General features: G+C 42.3%; 1 protein-coding gene across 8 annotated transcripts in view; it reads left to right on the top strand.

The window, feature by feature from the left end:
* trak1a (trafficking protein, kinesin binding 1a) overlaps nucleotides 1–14,877 on the top strand; it is a 39,260-nt gene extending 24,383 nt beyond the window's left edge. Inside the window, exons 10-19 of one of the 8 annotated variants that reach the window (XM_079504615.1) lie at nucleotides 689–826; nucleotides 2,679–2,755; nucleotides 3,099–3,323; nucleotides 4,004–4,332; nucleotides 6,901–7,332; nucleotides 7,825–7,920; nucleotides 9,307–9,409; nucleotides 11,993–13,531; nucleotides 13,760–14,047; nucleotides 14,262–14,877. In XM_079504615.1, coding sequence (XP_079360741.1) covers nucleotides 689–826; nucleotides 2,679–2,755; nucleotides 3,099–3,323; nucleotides 4,004–4,332; nucleotides 6,901–7,332; nucleotides 7,825–7,920; nucleotides 9,307–9,409; nucleotides 11,993–12,950 — 2,358 coding nt within the window. In that variant the 3' untranslated portion in view covers nucleotides 12,951–13,531; nucleotides 13,760–14,047; nucleotides 14,262–14,877. Of the gene's footprint in view, nucleotides 1–688; nucleotides 827–2,678; nucleotides 2,756–3,098; nucleotides 3,324–4,003; nucleotides 4,333–6,900; nucleotides 7,333–7,824; nucleotides 7,921–9,306; nucleotides 9,410–10,662; nucleotides 10,751–11,992; nucleotides 13,532–13,759; nucleotides 14,048–14,261 lie in introns of those variants that run through there. The other 7 variants (XM_079504616.1, XM_079504619.1, XM_079504617.1 and 4 more) reach the window with 7 other exon arrangements.
* Nucleotides 14,878–20,165: the final 5,288 nt, after the last annotated feature.

Genomic DNA, 20,165 nt, shown 5'->3' with positions numbered 1-20,165 from the left:
GCCATGATCATGGTCTGGGATAGAACGTCAATCTCTAATTGGCTGGACGGTATGTGTCTGTCACACATTTACAGACATTAGACAGCCTACCTGACTACTGCCAGTTTTATTAACAAGAGGCGTTCCATCAGTATTGATATAAAGTACAACAGCATGGAACTTTTTTATTGTAATGTATCACTCTCCTTTGTATGACAATACTGACAATGCTGTAGTTATATGGCTCAGAATCATCTTTATTGTAACATCACTTTTACAAGTAAAAAAGTTCTCATAGTGTCGTGGGAATGGGGGGGGGGGGGGGGGGGGGGGGCAAGGAGATCAAGGCAGGAAAAAAAATAAAGTTTGAGCAAAGCTTTTGCCATAAAACGTACAAGTAAAGGGCTTCCCCTCACATCAAATATTGAAGCCTTTGCTATATAGGTGTGTGAGCATAGTAGCCGCTTTGTACTGTGCACTATTTACTCAAGGACTTTAGTTAAGCTGTTAGAATAAAAGATGAACACACCTGCTGTGCTGGTATAACGTATTAAAACAGCACGTCCTTTCATGTGTTATTGTTTCATTATCAAATCCCCATCTGCTTGCGACATGTTTAAAAGTTAAAACTGTACAATTGAATTATTGCTAGTGTTCTTAAATGTGTTGGTGGTGTTGTTCTTGATCTCTCCTGTTGGGCGTGCTGCAGTTGCGTGAGTTGGAGGATAAATATGCTGAGTGCATGGAGATGCTGCATGAAGCTCAGGAGGAACTCAAGAACCTGAGGAATAAAACTCTACCTCTCAGCACATCGAGACGCTTCCACTCCCTGGGACTGTTCCCTATGGTGAGAGAGATGGAGAGAGAAAGGGATTGATGGAGGGAGGGAGAGGAATAAAACAAAGCTCTCAGCACACCAAGGCACCACATGGAGGGAGGGAGAGAGGGATGGAATTAGAAAGAGTGGGAGGGATACATACATGGATGAATGGAAAGATGAATCAAGGAGATGAGAGGCGGATGGAAAGAGGGATACAGAGATTGAAAGTGGAGGAGTCAGAGAAAGGGAGTGGATGGAGGAAGAGGAGTGGAATTAGAGGGATATCGTTATGTATTGTATTTATTTAAACACCAAACCCAGTACAGTGTTTTTTGTTCCTTATATAACAATGTTAACTTCCTTGATTTTACTATTTAAAAATCTGGATCCGGATCCAGGGATCCAGTCCAGTTTTCTTCCTAATAAAAATGGCATAATCAACAGGAAAAACAGTACTGGGTTTGGTGATGCTCTATATTGTCTGAATCAACTCTGTCTGTGTCTACGTACTGTCTGTCTCTGTCTACGTACTAAAAGAGAGACTTTGAGAGGTGTTTGAGAGATGTAAGCCAATGAGGAGCATATTTTGAATTATCAATTTCTTTTTTTTTCTCAACTTATTGTTTTTTATTGTCATTGCTGGGGTAGACAATACATTTTATACATATGCATCATACATCATCATTCAGTTCTTCAATACAAAACAAAATTGTCTCCCCAAGGAGACAGCAGCAACATACATAACACATTTGAAAAATAATAATCATAAATAATACTAACAACAATAATAATAATGAGGAAATGTAAACATGAAAGACAACATCTTGATTGAGTAACTCAACAGACATGAAATAAAATAAAACAGAATAAAAATAATAAAGTAAATAAAAGGGAAGGGGGGGGGGGTGTCCGTCAATCTTTGTAATGTTAAATCTCGATGCGCGCGAAGGGCGTCCATTTCTTAACAAATTGCTCATTTTGTAGCCTCACCAAATAAGTAATTTCTTCCATGTCTCTAATGTCTTTTACTTTATTTAGCCATTGTTCGTGGGTTGGAGGGTGTTTTCCTAGCCAATTTATTGTGATAGTCTTTTTGGCCGCTGCTAACAATATCTGGAGGAGGTACACCTTTTTCCTACCTTCAAACCCAGTCGGCACTACTCCTAGAATAGCTGTCTTGAAATCTTGTGGTATCTGAGTGTCAAACACTCTGTTAATGTCATTAAAAACATTATTCCAGAATTGCTGTAATTTAGGACACGTCCAAAAGATATGCGTATGATTACCTGTTCACCACATTCCCGCCAGCACTCAGTTGTAGGAGTAGTGCCCGCTCTACCAGTCAATAATGGAGTCTTAAAAAATCTGCTTACAATTTTCCATTGATATTCTCTCCAAGAATTAGAGTTTGTTACTTTATGCACTTCAGTGCAGGCGTCTAGCCATTCTTCTTGTGAAATCTCTTGTTGTATTTCTGCCTCCCACTTGGCTTTTATATAAAGAGAATTATTGGGAACCATTTCTAGCAGAGTACGATATAAGATAGAAATTACTTTGGTGAATGAACCATGCTTTTGTATGTCCATAAAAAGAGATTCCAAACTCGAAGGGGTTCGAATTTTGTCCCAGTCATCGTGTCTTTGTAAATAGTGTCTTAGTTGGAGGTATCTGAATTATCAATTTCTAATCACTGGAGCAATTATTTTTTATTTCATGCTAAGATTTCATTCTGGATCCTCTGGATGAGGAAGGTGTCAGGCAGAATGCAATCTTCATTGTCAACACAAGACAATTAATGTTGCAAGACAACAGCAACAATGCAAACCAAACCATTCTGAACAGCTTCAGAGACTAGTGGGAGTGTGCTTCTGTCTTCCAGGACTCTCTGGCTGCAGAGATTGAAGGAACCATGAGGAAGGAACTGAAGATGGACGACCCAGATGTAGAAGAACAGAAGTAGGTTTACTGAGAAACCAGATGTACTTTTATCATTATCATCATTAGTTATTGTTAATAATGTCTGTTAATTTCATGTCCAAATATCGTACTGTAACGTTATACATTTGTCACTGGCCCTCAGTTCTCCAAGAGTCACTTTCTGGGTTGAAGTCAGGGTGAAAGGTCAGAAAGTTAACTAGAGTCAAGGTTAAAGGTTAGAGAATGAAGTAGTCAGTGAAAGGGGAACGTTCCCAGAAATATAGTGTAACACAAGTGTGTGTGTGTGTGTGTGTGTGTGTGTGTGTGTGTGTGTGTGTGTGCGTGTGCGTGTGCGTGTGCGTGTGCGCGTGTGCGTGTTCAGGCTCCATCCAAAGCGAGTGTTCCAGACTGTGAAAAACCTCAACTTGATGCGGCAGCAGCGTTCAGCGCTGAACATCCCAGGGTCCAATCAGACGTCATGTTTCACATCTGGGCGGTCCAGCAGGGTGAGCTCGCCACGCTCCAACTCCATATATGGTAGCGACACAGGAAGTGGCTTCATCCTGGACAACAAGAACAGCAGCATCCTGGAGGCCCCTGATGACGGGTAGGACAACATGACTCAGCATTTTACATCACCTTACCTTACATTAACTTATGTTACATGTTAGCCTTGAGAAGAGTCATCGTGTGTCTTTACATAAATGCAGGTCTCCACAAGTGAGTTTTAAAAAGCCATTGCAATAATTACTTTGATGATTTTTAATTAAGCTACATGAAAATCTTAATCTGGAAAATGTTGCTTTATCGTTTTTTTATGACAATAATAAAGTACAAGGATCAGAACCAAGATCAGCACCATTACTAGCAATCAGATTGAAAAAAGGTGCACTCATTTTCACCGACGGAGACGTGCCGCTTAGCAAGCTTAGCAAGTCGCCCTGCCGAGCGTTATGATGTCACCTTCAGCCGACTCGGTGCCATCCAAGTTATGTCAGAATAGCAAATCATTGTACTTCCGAGATGTCATTTCAATATTTTTTTAACGTCTGAAAACGAGCACTCCTTTTTCAGTAGCACTTTTCACTTTTTACTTAGTACAGTAGCACTTTTCAAAATACAAATTTAAAAGCCTTCACATAGACATGGAAGTAAAATTAAATTGAAAATTAAATTCATGGACAAGGACAAGAAATACAATCGTATTATTTCACTAAGGGCCAAGAAATGAGAGAAATGAGGACATACAAAATAATTCGAACCATTTCTCCCGTCTCCGCTGTCCAGATCGGAGGACTCTAACAAGCGTGGGACCCCCGGCGTCCCAGGGAGCAGGGACCTGGAGGCTGCCCTCCGGCGTCTCTCCCTCCGCCGCGACAACTACCTCTCCGAGAGACGCTTCTTCGAGGAGGAGAGAGACCGGAAGCTGGCCTACCTGGCCAAGGAGGAGGAGGGGGAGGATGGAAGCAACAGGCGGGAAGACAGCAGGAGGAGCCCCACGGAGAGCCTGCTGTCGCTGTGCACGCATCCCTCGCTGGGAAGCGTGTGGTCGGGGTACTCGTTCACGTCGAGGTCCTACCTGCCAGACAAGCTGCAGATCGTCAAGCCGCTCGAAGGTGATTATCCATCTCAGAACCGCAACTCCCAGAATCCACCGCCGCCGCTGCCCGGCGAGCAGATCCCTCTCCGTCACGAGACACAAAATAATTCATACCAGCGCGTTCAGAATCCCTCCGAGAGCCTAAATCCAAATGCCCCCGAATCCGAAAAATCGAAACCCGTAGAGAGTCAAGATCAGCCCGTTGACAATGCACAGCCGAACCAAAACCACAGTGTTCACAATCAGTCACAGAGTCCAGAGCAAGCCCTGTTCAGCTACATCCACCACAGCGTAAAGCAGGAAGCACAGTTAAAAGCTGAGAGCCCAGCGAGCGGCTCCATGCGGGTGGTGCTCAGCAGCCTGCCCAGGCCCCGGTCAACATCTGGGGCCTCGCTGGACCTGGTGGTGACAGGCCTGCTGGACATACTGGAGGAACAGGAGGGGAGCTTAAATCTCCAACACTCCTTCTACTTCAGACACACACAGCCGCGCTGCTGGTTTCAGATCTAGACTCAACATCAAAATGAGATTAATTAATTGATTTAGAAAGTTACAAATACTTAAATCTGGAATCAGAATCACTTGATTTGCGCAAGTTTGCACACATGAGGGATTGAATTTGGTGCGCTGTTCACATAAGAACACAACCGGAGTCTAAATGTTTATAACAAATCAAGAGATTCAAATTATATATAACACAAGACCATGTGTACACATGGTCTCTTTTTTAATAATTCGCTCAAAATACAATAATGTATAATGTAAACACACATGCTGGTTTGAAATATGAATAATGTTACTGAATAAATGCTTCTCTTATGTTATGTACACATCATCAGACCTAGTTTAATAGTGTTTAAAATAGTAATTTAGTTAACAAACAGTCACAGCAAATCCAGTGCAAGAAGCTATACAACTATGCAGTATTTTTTATTTTACTTTGCTTAAAGCTTATAGATATTTATTTTCATACTGTTTAAATGTTGTATTTATAGGCAAATATATAATATATTTGTTATTTGTAGCATATATTTTGGATATAAATCTTGTCTGATTGCCTTAGTGACACTTATAGTGACACACATAATCAGTGCACATTTGCAAAGTACTGCAACCCGTTAAAACGCTGCCATTATGAAGAAATGTCCAGTTATTTGGCTCCATCTAGTGTTCAGATCTAGAATTACATCCACTGTGAAGTCACTATGGGACAGTATTCAGGCAGTAGATCATGTGCACCTGTTCAAACTTAAGTGTCGTTTGTCGATGTTATATGAAGAAAATAATTGCACTCACTGATTTATTTATTTATGTGATAGGAGTTAACCCATTTAGACCTGAGGACAATTCTAAAAATGCCTTCTAATACTGTACCTAAGTTTTCAGAAAACGTATTCAAAATAAAAAATAATGATGTTGCTACATCTATATAGCAACAACTAATGAGACACAAAGGTAGCTGTCGGATTGAAAGGTTTAACACTGTAAAAGTTACAACAGGTCTAAATGGGTTAATTATAATTAATAATCATTAATTGAAGAAGAGGTACAACAGTGCATGCTACACAGACACACCAGCCGTTTCATTTCCACCCCTCAATCAGTTTCTCCATGTCTCTCCTCTGTTTTTATCATTATATTCTCTGTTTTATTCTCCTCCCTGTTAAATTCTGTTTCAGTTCAACTTGTCTTGTTTTTCCCTCTGTTGAAGACTTCTTCAATAAAATCCACTAAATCTTCTCACCATCTCCCTTTTCTTTCCTGTTCTGTTGGCCTTTTAGCCATGTCGCATGTATTCCTAAAGTTCTGTCTTCAATGCAAAACAGAATGCATTACAGCATGAGGCTGATTCAGCCTGACATTACAAAGATCATTTTGTGTGTGTGTGTGCTGTACGTGCGTGCGTGCGTGCGTGCATGCGTGCGTGCGTGTGTGCGTGCGTGCGTGCGTGTCCGTGCGTGCGTGTCTCCAAACATGTGTTCCTTTGTGTAAGACAGACATATACTGTCCAGATATTAGGCTGCACATGTATTTGGCCATTGTATATAGACAATAGACATGCTGGCTCTGACTGTCTGAGTACGTGCTTGTTAGCATGTGTCCATCTGTGTGTGTGTGTGTGTGTGTCCATCTGTGTGTGTCCATCTGTGTGTGTGTGTGTGTGTGTGTGTGTGTGTGTGTATGTGTGTGTGTGTGTGTGTGTGACTGTGTGTGTGTGCGTGCGTGCGTGCGTGCGTGCGTGCGTGCGTGCGTGCGTGCGTGCGTGCGTGCGTGCGTGCGTGCGTGCGTGCGTGCAGTGCCATAGCAAACATAGATAGATAGACCTTTATGAATCCAAAAGGAAATGCAGTAACCACAGCTAACAGATCTCCACACAGCAATAGATGGAGAAAATAAAACTCTGGGATGTCATGTCTGTAATTCAGTTCCATTTGACACGTCCCCTCTGACACTAGTAGCCCAGAGCACCTCCTCGGGTCAACTGTGATGTTCCACAGGCTCTCGGCACTGATCAAACCGTACATACAGTACAATCAGAACATGTTTACATTATTCGTATATCTTGTTATCTTCTCTCCTCCAGGTTCAGCAACCCTGCATGCTTGGCAGCAGCTTGCCCAGCCTCACCTGGGAGGTCTCCTGGACCAACGCCCTGGCGTGGTCACTAAAGGCTTCCGTACCTTGGACCAGGACCAGGAACAGGAAGTCGTCTCCTGGGAGCTGGACCAACCAGAAGAGGACGAGCGGTCACTTGACGCGACCTGCGGCCAGTCAGCAGACAGTGCAGAGAGTTCAGAGAGTGCAGTTCGTCCGCGATCGTCCTCCCCTATATCGGATAGAAATTGCAGCGATGACAGCAGCCAATCGGAAATGGCTCCCGGAGCGAGGGGCAGAAGCGTGAACACGCTCCTCCCTCTGTCGTTTCCTCCTCTCTCTCCTCTCTGCTCCTCATCCAGCATGAGCCAACAGGGGGACGTGGCAGAGTTCCAGGCTGGTGTGGTGGACAATATGCCCGGTGAGGGAGCCTCCTAGCTGGGGTCATGCACGGCAGATTGTCACTCCCCTGGAACGTGTGGGTTGACGGGTGGGGGGTTAGAGTGGAGGGTGGGGTGGAGGGGGCATTCATTGGACATGCAACCACAGACCCCCCCGGTCCTATCCACACCTGCACAAGCATGTAAAAACACATCCAGCCAGGCCTTGTGTGTGTGTCTGTACAGTCATCATACCCCTCTTGAAAAAAGTACTTATTTATTTTACTTTAGTTGCATCTTCCTCCTGAGTGATCTCTCCTGTCATCGATTCATACTCTCTAAATCCTTCCCACTCACTCCATCAATTTATCGACTCATGACTCACACAATCACTCTGCTTCTACAATTATTTCTAAATTTCCCACTATTTCTTTTTTTTCTCTGTAAATCTATGTATATATATATATAAATATATATATAATATATATATATTTTTTAAGATATTCTTTTGCCGTTTTTGCATTTATTGATAGGGTACAGTAATGTGACAGGAAAGGGGGAGAGAGATGGGGGAAGACATGCGGCAAAAGCCGACGGGCGCGGGACTCGAACCTGCGACACGCCGTCAGGCTGGATTACCAGCCTAGGTGCCTGGACCGCTCACCCAGGCCATATTTTATTTTTTTATTTTATTTTATTTTTTACTTTACTATTTTATTATTGATCCTTTATTTCAAACCTGCTGAAAGTAACTATTGTCCAATCACATGACATGACAGGAGTGTGAAACTCCTGTCATGTTTGCACATGTTTGGACAGTACAGCTGTTATGTGCCCTAAATTCAAGACATACAGTAGAGAGGTTCATGGTGATGTTATGGCTCAAACGTTGGCTGCACTGTAGGAGCTATTTTCAACCGGCATTCCACTCCTTGAACTGGAGGACAGCCAATGTCACGTGTGTGCGTGCGTGCCTGTGCGCGCGTGCGTGTGTCTGTCCGTGCGTGCGTGTGTCTGTGCGTGCGTGCGTGTGTCTGTGCGTGCGTGTGTGTGTCTGTGCGTGCGTGTGTGTGTCTGTGCGTGCGTGCGTGTGTCTGTGCGTGCGTGTGTGTGTCTGTGCGTGCGTGCGTGCATGTACTGTATGAGACAGAGAGGAGTGAAGACAGAAATCAGGCATCAGAGTTGCAGCTGTCTAGGTCACATGTTCGTGACATCACATGCCAGGCTAAGCTTGGAGCTGACCCAGTCGCCATGTCCCTGGGTCACCTTCACACACACAAACGTACATAAACATACTTTACTCTAATAACACTGCAAAACTCTCCAATGTTACTGTCCCTTCTGCGGTGTAGGATGAGCACCTACTGTATTTAAACCCCTGCAGGAGATCAGATGGAATTAGGGTTCGGTGGGAGAGGAAGTGTCTCCTATCACAGAGATCTGACTTTTGCATTCCAAACACTGCAACCACCTTATCCTAACAAGCACTTTCACTGTGCATGCACACTAATATGGCAATCTTAGCCCGTTTAAGGGCCACCATTTACCATTTATCTGATTTCTAAAAACATTAAGAAAAATAATAATAATAATGAAAAAACAGTTAAGATATAAATATGTTTGCCAAAACCCGAATTTCTATTGAAACAAGGTTATTACCAATATCTGTATGCATGTATCATAAACACTTCCTTATAAGTTATTAACATAACCACAATGCACATACAGTCAACGCTTCAATCAAGTTCATCATTATAACCACATTATTCCCCAGTAATCACCAGTATTGGTGTGGATATTAACCTAATCCTATGCTTTGGGTTGTTGCTGTGATTCCAACTTTATTGGTTCTTTCTTCTTGGTGCTCTTCTTGATATGTTTCTTATTATGTTTGATCTTATTGTGGGATTGTTGTTGTTGTTGTGTTGGCACCATTAAACACTAACCTGTTCCCTTTTCTCTCCTCTCCTCTCCAACCCTGCCCTCCTATATTATTTTCCTTTCTTCTCTTCTAGTTAATATTCCAGGGAAGTGTTCTTCTCATTCTTACTCCACCTACACGTATACCACCTGTCGGATACTCCACCCGTCAGACCAGTTGACCAGTGTGTCGCCCAGGTGAGAGAACCCAAGTTAAACACAGCAGTGTGTGATTCTATTTCATTATTGAACGTCTGTCGAAGACTGTTAACACATAAACGGACATCCATGCACAAGCGTGTTCCTGTTCCTGGCCATAGCAGCATGGCATACACATTGTTTTACAAAGAGGAAGTAAACGCACTACAATATTATTCACAAAGGCAGTGTGTAGCCAAGCATAAGTGGATCATCAAAGACGTCACAGTCTGTAGATGCTGCTTCCATCCCACTGGCAATACAAAATGCCAAACAGTGAGTTAGGGACAATTTCCACAGAAAGGCCCACTCACATTCCCATCAGGGGTGTAACTAGCGTGTGTGACGCAGACAACGCAATTGCATTGGGGCCCAGAGGCATTTGGGCACACGGCCGCCCACCCGTGCTGTGGGTAAAATACAATTATAAATACATATACAGAGATGCAATGACAGGGGCGGTGCTGTCGGGGGGCTACTGACGTCTAGCTACGCCACTGATTCCCATACATTTGTATGTACAGTATATTTGATATGTTGTCTTTTATTTGCAAGAGACTGAGGTATTAGTCTTTATTATTACATACATATACTATGTAAATTACTATGTGCTTTTTATGTTTTTCTTTTGAAATATATTATTCTTATTTAAAATGCAACTGCAATTTGTTGTGGGTAGCTTGCACTAAAAACAAATTCCCACACTTTTACACCTGTAAACTTGCCGTGATGTCAAGTTGAAGTTGAAGTTGAACAAGGGTTGTATTGTACTCACAGTACTGTACCTACACATGACTACACATACTGTACTCATTCACCTAATTGTAATGCTTCGCACCAACCTAAAGGCTCAAGGCACTTAAATGCTATACAGTATATCAAAATAGCTGCAAGCTCACAACATGTTGCAACACAACGTGTGAGTTGTAGATAATGTATTTTCTCCAAAACCATTTTTGCAGAAGGTTTGCTTATAGTATTTTTGCTGAATGTTTGCCTATTATGACATGCCCTGAATATGGACGCTATGGTTCAAGTGGTTAACCAGTCCTTTACTTTCACTTTATCCTTAATTCTTTCCTCCGTAATTCCACATTGCAAAGCTAGTTTAGCACTGATCCTCATTTCTGTTTGACAGAAACCTATTTATGACCATAGAGCGCTCCCAGCAGACAGTGTAGTGATTAACATAACAGCAGTTAGCCTGCATCGTTCTCTCTCAGCTGAATCACTGTTGTCCTATTGGCCCTCAGCAGATCATGTGACGAGGAAGAGGAAGTGGGGCTGTATCACGTGGTTGTGATGGCCGATGTAGAGCAGGCCCACTGAGCGTGCACGTGGGTGAGGCAGTGCATGAGAGTGCGATCGATGAGCTTGTCGGGTGTGTTTAGATGAGGAGAACTTAAGCCACTTTGTTTTGCAACCTGAACTAGTGTGGTTGTATGCTGACTGACACATGGAAGCAAAGGAGATGGATGGTACAGGAACTAAAACAATGTTTAGTAATGGTCCCAACTTGAATTCCAACCACAGCTGTTTGTCCTGTCAAAGTGTCTTTGAACATGATCCCTGGCAATACGGCAAAATGAATTAGAATTTACACTACAGCATAGGGGACAAAAGTAGCATTATGGCTAGATTCCTGTATGTATTCATGAAGTCATCCATCTACTCTGCCTCAAATGTTTCCTGATTCTTATACTGTACCTCACCTGTCAAAACAACGAACGAGTTGTTACATGAAGACATATCTCACTGATCCAACTAAAAGTAATGCTGTAGCAGGGGCTGTGGTCCATGAGTAACTAACTGCGTGTCAAATCAATTAACCTGATTCTGTAGTTTGAAGTGAAACCTGAATCCTATGGGTCTGTTGTGAGGACATGTGACACACACGTCATCCATATAGGTTTGATGCTCTGATTGCATTGTTTTCCATTGCTCCTTTTAGAGCGAGATCTCAACACACAGAACACAAAGTGATTTTCTCGTCCTCCTCAGGAATAGGGATGGAGCTCGTAAATGTTTATTGATAACGAGCACCTTATCAATCATCCTTATTGAGCCGGGTTCTTATCGAGCCTACTATCGGGGGACAGACGGGAGACAATAAATTCTGAACAGAACCAGTATCTTTTACTAGGGCCTTCAAATACAGAACTTTTTTCACAGACGGAAGGCAATTGACCTTTTTACCAATAAAATAATATTAAAGAAACTGTTAACTGGTTAATATGTGTACTATCACTTTAAAAGCGTAATTCTGTTTACCCGGACAGCGCTGGTTGGCAAGTATCTGTGCCAGCATGGATGATTACATTTATTTCTTGATCGCCTCTTGTCTTGATTGTTTAAAATGACATCATGGACCGCTATGCTCGATAACAGGCTAGCCCAAAGCTTATTGATAACGGGTACTCAATAAGCTTGTTATCGGATTTCCCCGGGTATCGGTTATCGAGCTCCATCCCTACTCAGGAATAGAATGATAGGATTCAGGTTCAAAATCTGGAGAGTCAGCCTTTAAGAAAACAACAACAAAAAAACCTTCTGACCTCCGCTTCCTTCTCTTCTCTCCTTCAGCACTCCTGTACTCTGCCGCCCGGCCACAGCCTCCAGAGAGAGCATGTCCACCTCCACCACAACCTGCTGCACCCCACGACGCCTCTCCCTGTCCCTCTCCCTGTCCGAGTCCTCAGCCAACCTTCGCGACTCGACCCGGACCACCAGCACCTCCCTGGGCCTCGTACGCCTCCTGTTGGAGAGTGGGATCTCCGCCTCGGTGTACGACCCGCGGACCTGGGACCGAGGAGCCGACACCAGCGGAGCCTCGACTCCTACAGATGGAGGAGGGGGAGCCGGACGGACACACAGGGGCATCTACGGACGCACAGAGTCCAAAGATGGAGCGAAGGAGTGGCAGACGTGCGTGGACCCCTTCCTCATCCCCCCCTCCACTCCACCCAACTCCCCAAAGCCTCACTGTCGCTCCGGGTCTGCGTCCTCCCCGGACGCCTCCTCCTCACGTCCCCTTTTCCAGTTCAGTCCCTCCACAGAGGAGCCCCCGTTCTACGACACCTTCCTGGCCTCCAAGCCAGCTCGGACCATCCTGAGGGAGGTGCTGGGGGAGGCGGAGAGGGAGCGAGGAGCAGAAGGAGGAGGACAGGGGTCGACGGATGACGGACTTACAGAGGTTTCCAATCTCGGACTGGTGGACAAACTGAAGCGCTTTCGCACCTTGCCGCCTAGCGGGGCGTCCAACCCTTGCGGGGCGGCGGCCGCGTTGCTGGGCCCCTTCGGCACCTCGACAGCGGGGGGTGGAGCTCTGGGTGGTGGCCTCTCCGTTCTGAACGTTGGTCTCAGGAGGAACAGAAGCTACCCTGCGATGGTGGGAGCCAGTATGGCAATGAAGGGAGCCCCCCTCCTGCCCCACACACAGGAGACACACACACTACACACAACCAACCTGGCGAAAACGCAGCAGCACGGACACACACAGGACGTACATCACACACCATACAGCCGCACACACACAGACTGATCCCAAGTAACGACGGAAGATGACATTAGCCCCCCCCCCCAATTGGATGACACAGTCTCCCTAGACCAGACCAGCTCCAACAATGACATAAACACTACTCACACACAACCTGTGAGAACAGCAGAGACATTCTTCAATGATGGACAGTGCAATCGACCAACAAAGACCAGCTACAATGATGACCCCCGCCAGACGGACTAAACTAAAAGCTTACCGATTTGACCCGACCCATGCAAACCCCAATAAACTGTCATGTAAAATCAATGATTGAAGATCAAATCCATCCAGAACTGACCTGGTGATGATTATATTGACATTATATGCTCTACATTGACTGGTATACTGTGTCAACCCTAAAGGGATCAGCACGGACCGGGTCCAGTTTGCCTTCCTCTGTGTCCATCTGTGTCCGTATGGTTTACAGTATACCATGATGTTTTGTTAATGTCTAAGTTCCAACATACATACACACATTGAATGGGTCGTACAATCAACATTCAAGTTTTGAATCCATTTTAAATCATGTGCCATGGAAGGACCAGCTAAACAACACACCACGCCTGTTCTGCCAACAACTCCCTGTTATTTTAACCCATTTAGGCCTGACGTCGAAATAAAAAAAACGTTCGCTCTGAAAGAATATATATTCAAAGATTTGTGCCGCATTTTTACAATTTTTCAAAAATAGCAGACCTACAAGCTCGTAGCGCGCCACTCGGTGGCGCGCTATGAGCTTGTAGATCTGCTATTTTTCAATAGCTAAAGTATAACATAATGCTTAGTTAAAACACCAAAAGGTTCCCGTCCAGAATGGGTTAAGTTCCCTAACAAGCCCATAGAATAGGCTGCAGATATGCATAACCTTACCAAAAAGAATATTGGAGATCTTTAACCGAGGCATTTAATTTCATTCTATTTTCCATTTAACCTCCTTATTGATTGATTACGTGCTTTACTTGTTGCTGTTTTATTTTTATGATTTTCTTGTTTTCTTCTTTTGATGCAAAGCACTTTGTTCTTCCTGTTTGCTTCCTTTTAATATGTTTACTGTTTGCATTAATCTCTTACATGTAAAGCACTTTGAGCTGCATTGTTTTGTATGAAAGGAACTAAAGGCGGCCTTACACTAGCCGATAATCGGGCATTTTTGACGCTCGGGGGGTGCCCGACCGCTCAAAGCGTGATCGGGATCGGCCCGATCAACATCAAGAATGTTTGATATTTGCTCTGCCCCGCTCCGATTATCCTGTAGTGTGTGGTGCTATCAGATTTCAGATTGAAAAAAATCGGCTAGTGTAAGGCCACCTTTAGAGAGAGAGGGAAGTAATTTGTTAAACCAGCTGGTGCATTGGGTTTACATAAAAACAAAGCTTTATTTGTGGAGCACTTTTCATACACAGAATGTAGCCAAAACGTGCTTTACATTTTGAGAACAAAACAGCAGTGGTCATTAGAAAAGCCCCACAGGAGGTTACATGCTCAAAAGGAGGATAAGCAACGGAACATAATATGGCTTCCATGCCACAATATGATTGGATGTTAAATACTGTAAAAGATTTGTGTACACTGGAGTCAAATGTAACTTGAACTGAACTGTATTTTTGAGTTACTGTAGAAGAGAGACTGGTCCTATGATGATAATAATCAGCAATGATTACTGGGTTGCCCTGTAACTAATGTTTAAATCAAACCATATACCGGTAATATATTTTAGTATATTTGAATGCGTCGCATTGGCGTTATAGCCAATGATAATAATGATCACATTTTTATTTGAGATGGAAAAGTTTGTCATTGTGGTATTAATGTATACAGTAAATAACGGAACAATTTGTTGAATAAACATAACCTCACAACAGACATGGTGGAACCACAACTAAACAAAATTGTTGAATCTGTCACCGACACATTTTACTTGACAATTGGATGCAAATGTAGCAACTGACTGAATACTTGTACGTGCCTGAACGCAGCCCACTTACTGTAGCTTATTGGAAGGTGGCATTATATTTTTAAATATTATTTTATGACATGTCTGCTTTTTTATGAGATGGTATGCATTAGAGAGAAAGAAAAAAAATCTAGCAGGGTCACATTGATAGTGTTTATTAGATCTCTGCATAATGAGAAGCACATTGTAAATTGTACAGATCTTTCTTTAAGTTGTTTGTTTCTAGATTATATTTTTCCTTATACTTTAAACATGAAAATGGAGGTTTTGAATTCCCTGCTGCCCTGATTGACACTTTAAGAGTAAGTAAATATTACTGTTCTGGCTCTTTCAATCCGTTGAAACAGTTTGGTTGGAGTGGTGAATATTTGTTGTATTACAAAGGCCTAACTCAGTTTATACTTTCCATGACTTTGAATGAAGGAGGCTAGCAATGCTAGCAAGCCGACTTAACAGAAGTGCCAAAACAACATTTAGGTTATTATTATTATTATTATTATTATTTTAATAATAATACAATAACAAGAGAAAGTTGACTGAGCACATGATGCCCTGCTTCACGCAGTTAGACGCATTCACACACATTCGCACCTTGAACCGATCCAGTGCAACCAACAGTGTGTTATCTATTCACAGACCAGGCAGCGTTGGGCACTGCAGTGGTGGTTATTGAGGGAGTGGGCTAGACTGATGAATGAATGACAATTGCACTGCTGTCTCCCTTGCTCATTGTTCATCACAACTGTGGGATTCAAACCGTCTCTTACCTAGAGTGACAACCACTACTGTAACAGTTGCCTGGGAAAGAAAGTTACTGATCCAGTCAGCGCTTGGTGTGTTTTTGTGTGTGTCACATGTCATCTGAATGTATGTTATTACCAACAATAATTCTGCTGTATGTTCATATATATTTACTGTATATACGGTATGTCTGCCTTGTTTTAGCCGTAATTGGGAATTTGAATCATGCGGTGCATTGTAAATCATATGTATGCTATGCATCTTGAGTTGTACATTTGTTTTTTTTAATAAAATGTAAACATGAACAAAAGCTATGTTATGCTGTCAATATTGAGAGGATTAAACACTTGTTGCGACCACAGGTCGCACTTATTATGAAATCATGCATTTCCCGCCAGTCAGTCACGCCGCATAATTATATGGTCATGAAAATTCAGGCCTGGCCCTACCTGGGCCCTCATCAAACCCTACACTCAAGACACTGCCCCCGCTGCCACACTTAGATCTCCATATATGCAGCTGACCTGTTCTGACATTCCATATGTTGATCTAACCTCATCAAACCCTGTACACTGAAGACACGCTCCATATACAGTAGATAGATAATCAAGATAATCTAGATACATAATCTAGATAGATAATCAAGATAATCTAGATAGATAGATAGATAGATAATCTAGATAGATAGATAGATAATCTAGATAGATAGATAATCTAGATAGATAATCTAGATAGATAATCTAGATAGATAGATAGATAGATAGATAGTAGGTAGGTAGATAGATAGATAGATAGATAGATAGATAGATAGATAGATAGATAGATAGATAGATAGATGTAGGTAGGTAGGTAGGTAGGTAGGTAGATAGATAGATAGATAGATAGATAGATAGATAGATAGATAGATAGATAGATAGATAGATAGATAGATAGATAATCTAGATAGATAGATAGATATTCAAGATAATCTAGATAGATAATCAAGTAAATAAAGATAGATAGATAGATAGATAGATAGATAGATAGATGGATAGATGGATAGATAGATAGATAGATAGATAGATAGATAGATAGATAGATAGATAGATAGATAGATAGATAGATAGATAGATAGATAGATAATCTAGATAGTATTTAGAAAGTATTTATAATACATATTTCAAATACATGTATTTCAAATACTGTCCCTTTCTGAGTGACAAGTAGCACCTCTTGTTTACTGCAGTCAGTGCTGGAACTCTACTGCCCTCTTGTGGATAAAACTGTATTGTGGTTTAAGAGTAGTCACCAGTGTGCCACTCCTTTCCTTTGGGGTGTTATTTTGTCATTATTGTGATTTGACCATGACTCAGACACTCAGCAAATGTCTCTTGGTAATTTTGTATGTTAGCCTTAGGTTAATAAAGTCCTCCTTCACACTCAACAGCTCCTATAAATTGCTCTTTTGTGTGATAACCTTCAAATCTTTAATGCATGTAATGCATGTAACAACATTGCGCATGCAGGACTAAAACATGGAATCTCAGTGAGAGTCTGAACATTAGAACACTACACCATCAAATCTCCATGCTCCATAATTGTCTTGTATACATTTGAGGTGCTTTTGTATGTTGTTCACATTCAAAAATTAAAAAAATATTCCTGTACTTAACTACAGTAGGCGTGCGGAATTGAACATGGAAACTCTGTTCTGAGAGTCTGACCATTAGACCAGTACACTGTGCTTACCAGATGTTCCCCAATGTTCAAGGTTCATTTCATTAATCTTTTGACACTGTTTACCACCACAAAGTGAAATGGGCAGTTCTTTGTGCCTTCAGCCATCAGGCTCCATCAGCAAAGCTACAGTTGGGTGCCACCGATATTGTCCCTTATTATTTGACCCATTTAAGCCTGACCTCAAAATTTAAAATTTAAATTTTAAATCCTCCAGTTTTCTGAAATAAATATTTTCACGATTTTTCAAAAATAGCAGACCTACAAGCTCGTAGCGCGCCAATCGGTGGCGCGCTATGAGCTTGTAGATCTGCTATTTTTCAATTGCTAAATTATAACAATGTTTAAAACACCAAAAGGGGTTCCCGCCCAAAATGGGTTAACTGTCCTTTTGCGCAGATCACGCAAACATCAACAAAAAGAAAAGGACAATATCAATGGCCTCCAACTGTAGACCTGCATATGGAATGGTGACTACAGACTACGGCACATGGACTATTGATTACTCAGGCTGTGTGTTCTTCTCTCTTGGTGCAAGAATGTAAAATGCATTATTCTGAAAAATATGAGCTGGTGCCAGAGACTTCAGCATTTCCGAAGCCTTCAAAAATGACAGATCAGACTGATGTTGACCTTGCCAGCGAGAAAGGGATCCTCTTCAACAGATGGTGCTCAGCATGCAAGGCTTTTAAGACCTGGCTTCAGTGCGTGATTTGATGTTGCTAGAGGAGTTTCAAAACGGTGTACTGTGTAACGGTGTAAACAAGCAGAAATTAAATCGGCCTATAATTAAATGAGCAGCAGGCAATTTTTGGCTGGCTTTTTTAATACATATTCTTTCTCTACATGATATGTTAGAATTGTGTACCACTGAGTGTTGTTTGTGCATTTCAGAGTTGTGGATCTAGTCTTGTATCGAATTGCCCATTTGCTCTTATGGGAGGGGATATTATTACTGTAGTGTTGTGTTTTTTCATCTTTCATCTGTTCTCGCCCATGTGCAGCTCCACAGTTGCAGTGAGTGCTTATAATCATTAGACTTTCTCGGTTACGAAACATCCATGTTGACCCTTCCAGGTCAGTGATTTCTTAGTGTGAAAGCATCATTATATTATAATAACGTTTTATGAAAAAACAGTACATTCAATACTATTACTATATGTACTGTCTGGAAATAATATATTTTTAAATATAACTTCCTCTGACAGTTGAACCAAGAACTCACCTAGAAAACGATCTGCTGTAATTACATATATATAGTACCTGAGAGCAGCAGCAATAACTCCTTTCGTGTACAGTATTAAGCAGAAACTCCTGAAGGAACAACGAAATGAAGGTCTCACTGACAGCTCCTCTCATCTCCTCTCCTACTCTCTCCCTCCCATCTCCTCACCCCTAGTCTCCTCTCCTTTTATCTCCTACCCAGTCCACTCCTCTCCTCTCCTGTCCTCCTCCCCATTCTTCTCCTCTCCCCTCTCCTCATCAAAGCTTCACTGCAGGGACACATTCCAACGATAATTATATTTGTACAGTACGTCAAAATCATAATTTGCCATGCTGCAAATTCAATCAAGTTATATCAGCTAGACTTGCTTTTCTCTCCAAGTTCAGCACATGCAGTCTGTCAAGAGAAGCTGTTAAACAATTAGTATTCCACAGTTCCTCCATGACAGCTGGAGGGAACGTCCTCCTCGTACTGAATGATGTCTGTGTCTTGGTTTTTGAGGCGGCAATGCAGCAGTGAAGGACTTAAGTAATGAATAATGGTGGTACCTGTGATGGATTGATTTATTATAGCTGGTTAAACCATCCTGTGAATAAAATTGCCGCCAATTCATGGTCATTATCATGAGGCAGGAACACATCTCAGATTATAGTTCAGACCTAGCTTCAGAAGAGGTTAGAGAAGAGGGCTTGGTGGGGCAACAGGCGGTTCAAATAGGCCAAATGCTCTCTGTGGCCATGCCCCAGCAATGTGGCGCAGGTGAAAAGAAGAGATAGAACCAGGGGAGGGTCCCCCTTCTCCACCCAGCACCTGGCATGTGCAAAACAATAAGGCATGCAAAGGCCACAGGGGGTCGTCACACTTCTGAAAACCTGAAATAAATGAGAAAAACTTTATCTCAAGAGCTCGAGCATGGCATTTACTTGCTTGTTTTTACAGTAATCCTTCCTAATGTGCAGAGTGAGCTCCATACAGTACTGTATATGGTGCAAATTAAGTTAAAATGATTATTTTTCTCATGCTAAACAATAACAAAACAGAGGTAATTGTGTTTAGACCAAAGAATAATAGAAACAATTCACTGTTTTCAGACCTTCCTCAAATCGCAATAAATCGCCTCCAACTGGTCCAAAATACTGCAGCTAGGGTTCTTACGAGAACCAAAAAATATGACCATATTACCCCGATTGGCTACCTGTGGCTTTTAGATCAGATTTAAAAATATTATTATGTGTCTTTAAAGCACGGAATGGCCTTGCACCTGCTTATATTTCAGACCTCGTGCCCCCCTATGTGCCTATCCTCGCAAACTCAGATCAGCAGACCAGCTGCTCCTCAAGGTGACCACCACGACAAGGCTCATAACAGAAGGTGATAGAGCCTTTGTTGTAAGGGCCCCTCACCTGTGGAATCAACTTCCATTGGAAGTTAGACAGGCTACCTCACTGGGCACTTTTGAGTCTTTGGCTAATGTTTGTGCTCATTTGATTGCTTTTGTTTTAAATTGAAATTGGTTGTGCTCTGTCTGTCTGTTTGTTTTTTATACTCATGTGTTTTTTTGCTTTTGTGATTTGTTGTAATT

The sequence above is a fragment of the Electrona antarctica genome (genome assembly GCF_951216825.1).
Source record: "Electrona antarctica genome assembly, chromosome: 6".
Taxonomy (NCBI): domain Eukaryota; kingdom Metazoa; phylum Chordata; class Actinopteri; order Myctophiformes; family Myctophidae; genus Electrona; species Electrona antarctica.
Note: the sequence above shows the minus strand (reverse complement) of the source record. Positions and strands in the feature narration are given on the sequence as shown.